This window comes from Taudactylus pleione, unplaced genomic scaffold (assembly GCF_031769625.1).
Source record: "Taudactylus pleione unplaced genomic scaffold, aTauple2 ptg000906l, whole genome shotgun sequence".
Lineage (NCBI taxonomy): Eukaryota > Metazoa > Chordata > Amphibia > Anura > Myobatrachidae > Taudactylus > Taudactylus pleione.
In genome coordinates, this window is record NW_028285307.1 from 818,757 (window position 1) to 827,419 (window position 8,663).

The following is an 8,663-nucleotide window of genomic DNA, read 5'->3' on the forward strand; positions in this document are numbered from 1 at the left end:
CGTGTATGTGTACAAGATGCACTGTGCATGTGCAGCAGTTACATTGTGATTATTGACGCACATTGGGTGATTGTTTGGCATTGTGCATGTGTATAAGACGCTCTGTGCATGTGCAGCAGTTATATTGTTATTACAGACGCACATTAGGTGATTGTTTGGCATTGTGCATGTGTATAAGATGCACTGTGCATGTGCAGCAGTTACATTGTGATTATAGACGCACATTGGGTGATTGTTTGGCATTGTGCATGTGTATAAGACGCTCTGTGCATGTGCAGCAGTTATATTGTTATTACAGATGCACATTAGGTGATTGTTTGGCATTGTGCATGTGTATAAGATGCACTGTGCATGAGCAGCAGTTACATTGTGATTATAGACGCACATTGGGTGATTGTTTGGCATTGTGCATGTGTATAAGATGCACTGTGCATGTGCAGCAGTTACATTGTGATTATAGACGCACATTGGGTGATTGTCTGGCATCGTGGATGTGTATAAGATGCACTGTGCATGAGCAGCAGTTACATTGTGATTATAGACGCACATTGGGTGATTGTTTGGCATTGTGGATGTGTATAAGATGCACTGTGCATGTGCAGCAGTTACATTGTGATTATAGACGCACATTGGGTGATTGTTTGGCATTGTGCATGTGCAGCAGTTACATTGTTATTACAGACGCACATTGAGTGATAGTTTGGCATCATGCATGTGTATAAGATGCACTGTGCATGTGCAGCAGTTACATTGTTATTACGGACGCACATTGAGTGATTGTTTGGCATTGTACATGTGTATAAGATGCACTGTGCATGTGCAGCAGTTACATTGGGATTATAGACGCACATTGGGTGATTGTTTGGCATTGTGCATGTGTATAAGACGCACAGTGCATGTGCAGCAGTTACATTGTGATTATAGACGCACATTCGGTGATTGTTTGGCATTGTGCATGTGTATAAGACGCACTGTGCATGTGCAGCAGTTGCATTGTGATCATAGACGCACATTCGGTGATTGTTTGGCAATGTGCATGTGTATAAGACGCTCTGTGCATGTGCAGCAGTTACATTGTGATCATAGACGCACATTGAGTTATTGTTTGGCATTGTGCATGTGTACAAGACGCACTGTGCATCTGCAGCAGTTACATTGTGATTATAGACGCACATTCGGTGATTGTTTGGCATTGTGCATGTGTATAAGATGCACTGTGCATGTGCAGCAGTTACATTGTGATTATAGACGCACATTGGGTGATTGTTTGGCATTGTGCATGTGTATAAGATGCACTGTGCATGTGCAGCAGTTACATTGTGATTATAGACGCACATTGAGTGATTGTATGGCATTGTGCATGTGTATAAGATGCACTGTGCATGTGCAGCAGTTACATTGTGATTATACATGCACATTGGGTGATTGTTTGGCATTGTGCATGTGTATAAGATGCACTGTGCATGTGCAGCAGTTACATTGTGATTATAGACGCACATTGAGTGATTGTATGGCATTGTGCATGTGTATAAGATGCACTGTGCATGTGCAGCAGTTACATTGTGATTATACATGCACATTGGGTGATTGTATGGCATTATGCATGTGTATAAGACGCACTGTGCACGTGCAGCGGTTACATTGTGATTATAGATGCACAGAGGAATCCATCACAAAGTGAGTGACAGGCTGTCAGTGTTTGCGGTTGGTGATGGGGGGTGGATAGAATAATGCAGGCGTGTCTGTCCACTTGAATGCCGTATCATGGGAATGCATCAATTAGGCACTGCGATTGCATACGCAGCATGAGATCTCTCTGCGTGCCAGGAGACTTGCAGTGTCTGTTGCTGGTAAGACCAGCTGTAAATGCTGCATGACTGCCTGATGTGAATCGATGGTACCGATGTTTACACAGAAGAGCTACCACGGACGGATATGAGAAAGTAGTAGTGGGCGGAGAGCCTTGGCAAGCATTAGAATATCTTCACAGATACGCTCCATGTGAATTAGCAGCTGCCGTCATAGTAGTGATTGCTGCTGAATCAGGCCCAAGTGAAGGAATGGAGGAGGGAGTAGCATGCAAGGATTGTTGGGATTCAATAGGCTTATGCAGACCACAGCAAAGCCACATATGTACCTGTAAGCAGCTGTACAGTATAACTTGAAGGACCTGAAATCCTAGTGCAAAATATGCATGCTGATAATAGCAATTGGCATCTGCTTTTGATTGTCTGATTGAGTCTTGTTCCATCCCACTGCTAATGTTAATGTTATTAGTGTGTGATCTATATAGTCTTCATTCTAACCCCCTGCACCTGGCACAACCTGTGCAGTTCCTATTTCGTGCCTGGGGTGTTGCTCTCTGCTCCGTTGCTTCTAGCACAAACTGGCCTTTATATCAGATGTTTATTGCATCAGCTGAGTGAGCTAGAAGCACCAGAGTAGAGAGTGACACTCCAGGCAGGAAAGATAAACTGCACAGGTTATAAGAGGTGCAGGGTGCTAGAATGCAGACTATATATACATAGTCACCATGCTGGGATCTATTTGTCTTATTTATCTGATATTTGCAACAGGTCCATGGCAAGAAATCAGATTTCTTTTACATTTTTTTAGGGTGAAGACAACATATTTTTCAATTTAATTGAACTTAAAAATCACTTTATTTCTGTTTTTGCATCTGTATCAAAATATATCTTACATGGTGCATGCAACTTTATTAATTATTATTAATATTGGTCAGACATAGACTATTTTGTGTTAAAATATCATTAAAGTACTATATTGGGTATGAATTGTGTCTTTAGCATTTTATTTGCTAAACCTGTTGAGCCAATTCTCCTAATGTAAAAGTGCTTATTATACTGTTCTGTCCTGGTCTAATTCTGGTACAAATAACACTGTTTTCTCATGGTCTAAAACAGGCCCATATGCTACCCTTACAAAGATGGATGCATCATGGGATGTCTGCAGTTCTGCAGCTGAAGCAAAAAAAAGAGTTTGCTTTTTATTATGCAAAATTAATCAAACTCTACATCAGTCCCATGGTACAACTACTAAACTCTTTTTTGATCAAGGTGAAGACCCTGATCCTTTTTAACAATAATTTTGTTTTAATAGCACAGCACAGTACCTTTACTTCAAATGAATTGAAATAAACCTTAACCAAAATTACATTTGGGAAAATATACCTTTTATACTGGGTGCCACAGATCCATAGGCCATGTTCATGGAGTAGCCAATGGTTAAGAGACCAAAGGAGGTTGTAGAGTGTTCAACCACATTGGAAGTGGCACCGGAACCATAATTGTATTCTGCCCAGGAGTATTCAGATCCAGGAAATACATTCCATTTAATATTAGTTAGAACTTTACTATTAAAAGTGATCCCAGAGCAATCAGAGGTTTTGATTGTAATAATAGCCAAATTATTGTCAAAACCCAACTGTCCAATGATGTTATATCCAGAGGCAAATAAATTAATATTGGGTATTTTGGTAAGGAATGAGCCAAATTGTTTGTTGTTGTTGATTCCACCTGTGCCATAAAGTAAGACCTGAATTTTATTTGTGCTTTGGATAGTTAGTGGTGAATATATAGATAGAGTAACCAGAATCCGTTCTCCAGCTTTTAAAGTAGTCTTTACTTTGTTATCACCAGACTGGTACTCAATGGAAGTGACTTCGGAAGCCAAAATATAAACAATATCAAATTTAGTCTGGAAGGACATTGCTGGGACAAAGAATGTAGTTCCCCAAGAAGTAACAGGTTGGAGCTGTTCGTAGACATGGCTGCAACCTCCGCTATTCTGAGCACATGTGTGCCCTGTTATGACAGCAACAGGATAGTCAGAAACCACTCTGGTGCCTGAGAGATCATCTTTACTCTGAATTTGCACCGATTGGAAAGGCTCTAGGTTCAATGTCATCTTGTCTCCCTTTTTATAACTCTTTTCATTCAGTGTTACTTCTCCTTTTAGGTAGATGTTAACTGTTATTGCGCTTTTATGTGAAACCACAGAAAACTGCTTATATTGATTGACAGGGCCATTTGGAGGGGTAAAGATATAATACTCAAGTCCCAGCTGATGAGAGGGATAAATCAAAGCCAGATCACCACTATTTTTTTTATAATTACGAGTCATTACAGTGACATCTGCATTAGCTGTAATGACCACAGCACGTTGGGACATTCCTGATCCTTTTGGTTCTACAGGATTTGTTATAGTAACTGTTATTGTTGTTCCTTTTGAAACTGTCACATTCTTCTTAAAATCAGACTTGAGTACAGAAACAGAAACCACGGTGTCAGGAACAGTTCCAGAAATGAGAATTTGCTGCTGAGGGATCTCATCAGAGTTTTGATTCTGCAAGAATACTGTGACGAAGTCTCTTCCAAGTGAAATTACATTTGAACCTGCAATAAAAGTAATTCTTACATTTTTATCTATATGTCTTTTATCTGACTGCATTTTAAATGGGTCAAGTGATGCATTATGTAACATCCTACAACAAAAACCATTAGTAAAATATTAGTTATAAAAAGAAGCAATGATAAATTCAAAGTTGTGCATATAAACAGTAAAGTCATTTGTTATAACTATAATAATTTGTAATAAAATTTTTAAATAACTCCTGTGATTTTTATAACATGTTTTCAGCACCATGAACAAACGTACAACAAACAGTGCAATATAAATAATTTCCAGAGGCTTCACTAACATGAATTCACACAAATTAGAACTTAAATAACCCTCTACTAAAACTTGACTTATGAAATGTAATTTAGTTAACTTTAGTTGATCAAGTATATTTGAAAACTTTCTCCTATCATCTCAGAAATAGTTTTTATATTTTATAATTTTTTTCTACAATCAGTTAATTATCAGTAGAGGTGGAGATGGCCAATTCACAAACTTCATAAAAATGCATTTTTTTGGACGATTGTTTTAAGAAAATTATTAAATTGCCCTTTTTGTATTTTTCTTTCAACTCTGATTATTTATTAATAAATGCCTCATTTTAGTTAACTTTCTTCTTGAACAACACTACTAGAACTACTAGTAGAAATAATTTAGCAGCTTAATGAATTCTTATTTCCCTCTCCCCCACTAAAATCTAGTTAACTGAACTAAAAATTGCAAGTCTTCAGTGAAAATCACCCCCCAGGTAGAGTATTTATGTTTAAAACATTTCAGTAAGATAAAGTAAAAACGAAATTGATTGCATTAATTAGGTTTCATTAAATTGTTAAATGATGTGCCAACTCTGTTTTCCAATTCTAAGTGGCAATTTTCCTTTGACAGAAAAAATAAAAATGTCAGGAAGTTTATGTTGTTAGATATAACTTTATTATTAATAAAAATAAAGAATTAATTACTAGAGCTAATTTATTTAAATTAAATTTAGGCAAAAATTGTATAACTCATTGATATAAAAATACACAGAATTACTCTGCAAGAACAGTAAAATCAATATTTTAAATTCCCAATGTGGTCCACAGTCGCTCTGCAGGTTTCACTCTTTTAGTGGTAATTTTATAGTTTATAACATAAATATTGATAATTATTATCTGTAGCTTCTGGACATAGACAGATTCATGTTTTGAAGTATAGAGCCAACACTAATCTGATATCTAAGGGCTGTTGAACAATAACACAATTTTCCTATGTGTCGGTGAATAAAATAAACCACTTTTTCAAAGATAGTATCGTAGTCATCTACCATGAAGATAAAAAGAACATAGAGGTGTTGGCAGATAGTACTAATTTAAATTATTTATGAAGTCAGTGTACTCACTACTAAGTGAATATTGCTGAATATGAAATACAACATATATGAAGAACAGAAAAGAAGTTGTTAGTAAACTGAATTAATTGGATACAATCAAATATTGGAGTGCATATGAAGAATCTGGGGCCACAAATATATTTTGGGAATATTAGTGCTCTATAAAGATATACAAATTCCACTGGTAACAGTATTGTAAGAAGTAAATACTAAATTTCATCCTTTTTCTTTACATGGTATTCACATAAATGAACTATTTATGTGTTTACATTAGATGTCCCTTAATATGTATATTAAGGGACTTGAATAAACTTTTGTATTAAACAAGTCCCAGAGTGCCACCTGCGTCTTTCTTATGATGGACATGTGTTTCTCTACTTATGGATTGGGAAGGCACCAGGGCATCATTGTGTGACATTTGGACCTAGGACTGATGGTTTTTACAGTGGTTGTATATAAGTGACAATCCAATAAGTTATTTACATAATGTTCACATAAATTAACTATTTCTGTGTGTACTTTGAATGTCTCTTAATAAATATACATAAGTGAGCCCATCAGGGTGTAAATTTCCACTATCGTGGTGCAGATATTCCAGCTGAGATGAAATAACAGCACTGTGAGGGCATGCAACCACACTTCTGTTCTCACTCTCATGTCATGTCCATGTCCTTAAGTTGAAAGGGAAATATAACCAGCCCTAGACCAATGGCCACCTCATATTTAAACCAGTTCCTGTGAGCAACCCATTCACGGAACAACGTATTTCTACCCAGGATAGTTCTAAGCTCCAAAATAACCAAAAAAAGGACCCAGGCGCTTCTCGAGTTAAAAATCAAATTATCTCCTAATGACTGAAATTAGGTAGTCAGCCTCATAAGAGAAAAAGTGCAATATATAGAAGCAGTTGTGGTGATAATTTGAGAATAATCACACCTTCACACCTGTGCCTGTACATTCATTTGAGCAGGTGCGAGCAGAGAGGACGGAGACGGAGGACGGAGACAGCTTACTTACCTGATGGTAATGCTCTAACACTGCAGGAGCAGAAGGCGACCTTGAGAAATACCTGGGAGCTATTCATGACTTTTGCTGGAGCATAGGAGCTTATACAGAGGAATCCTTTATTATTCAGTCCACAGCTTCTGCCGGAGCAGACAGGACTTACTGAGGTACTGATCATCCATACCCTTGTCCAATAATTCTGAGTACAATTAATAGGGAGATCTTGGGGTGATTAACTTCCCCCGATTGCTCTCTCCCTTCTCCCGGCTACTCCCCTTCATTACATGCTGGAGCTTATTTCTGTCCTTCATTTCTGGATATCCTGTCACATCCACCCTTCAAAACAGAAGGGGCTTTACAATTAACATTACGTGCATTGCTATGTTACCATTACAGGTTGCTATATTGTTTTATAGTGAGATTAATAGGCATTGTTCTATTTTTTATTATTGTTACATATGATAAATACTTTGTGTATGATTTATTTATTCTTCTTAATAAAAACCTTTTAGAATTTTTAATTATATGTATTGACTTGGATGCTTAATTATTCTCAAATTATCACCACGACTGCTTCTATATATAGTTCTAAGCTCCAGGCTTACTCCTGTATCCTTTGATCGGGTCCTCTGTGACTCTATATGCTACTTCATGGATTCTCACTATTTAGCATCTGCGCTGAGTTTCATCACCTGCCAGGCACGGCAACTTCCAATCTGCTTACAGATCAGCCTTCCATCTGCTTCTGTGCTCCATTACCGGACAGCACCACAGCATCCATGCTGCATACAGACCTGCTTCAACCACTATGTCTGAGCCAGCAGGTATACCACTTTTGATATACCGCTATGTACCATTATCTATCAGCAGGATAACTCTTACACTGCATACCAACTTGTTACTTGAACCAGCAAGTTCATCTGCAGTCTTCATTCCATCATACCACTATGACAGTGCAAGCAAGTTGCTTATGTGGTTTTACTCTATGCTTTGTGGTGGTCCAGGATCTTGTATTGGTTTCCCTGCACTGTCTATTGACTTGTGCTGGTACAGAGAAGGGTGATCGTTCCAGGGCTAGGGTTTTGTGTGAAACTGTATTACCTATCCTGACTCTCAGTTTTTGAGTTTGTCACAGGTTTGAATTCCTATCTACCAGTACTGTATTGTTCTGTGTCCTGGAGGTCACCCTTGTCCCTGGAGTATATTCCTGTTCTTACTGGCCTTCACAGGTCACTAGATGAGGGCTTTCTCAGTGGATCTGGTCTGTTTATTCTGGTTTCAGTCCAATAACCATGCATATCAAAAGTCTGTGGTTCCTACATTGTCAGTAGTGTACCTAAGCTCCTGTTCATACCCATGAGTTAAAGTATCATCAAGCCACCTCATTTCCTATGCATGCCAGTCAGCCCTAATGGTCCTGAGCTGCATCTACCTAAAATGCAGACTCTGACAGTTTGTTCAGGAACAAAGGATCGGGCAGGAAAAACATACCCTAAAGGCAGACATGATGTCAGATTTGACTTATCATGTGAACCAACAGGAAACAGTGCAACAACAGATCATACAGTATCTACAGGAGTTATATATTCAGATAAAACTTTTTAGGCTTTTTCAGCCAAAAATCTAAGGACTGTTATTTCTCCTCCAACATCCAATTTCAGGTTAACCACTTCCAATTAGGGGTGTGCACCGGACACTTTTCGTGTTTTGTGTTTTGGTTTTGGATCTGGATCTTTCTTCGTGTTTTGGATCTGGATTGGTTTTGCCAAAACCACCCTTCCGTGTTTTGGGTTCTGGGTTTTGTGTTTTGGATCTGGATTTTTTCTTAAAAAATAAAAAAAACCCGCTAAAATCACATAAATGGGCCTTT

At 38.0% G+C, this 8,663-nt stretch overlaps 1 protein-coding gene across 1 annotated transcript in view; it reads right to left on the reverse strand.

Moving 5' to 3' along the window:
• The window catches only part of LOC148473847 (peptidylaminoacyl-L/D-isomerase-like), a 121,021-nt gene extending 114,149 nt beyond the window's left edge, over positions 1–6,872 (reverse strand). The window contains exons 1-2 of the mRNA XM_088459340.1: positions 6,806–6,872; positions 3,192–4,415 (exon numbers count right to left, since the gene is read on the reverse strand). Of these exons, the coding sequence (XP_088315466.1) occupies positions 3,192–4,415; positions 6,806–6,872 (1,291 nt within the window). The remainder of the gene's footprint in view (positions 1–3,191; positions 4,416–6,805) is intronic.
• Between the last annotated feature and the right edge of the window lie 1,791 nt (positions 6,873–8,663).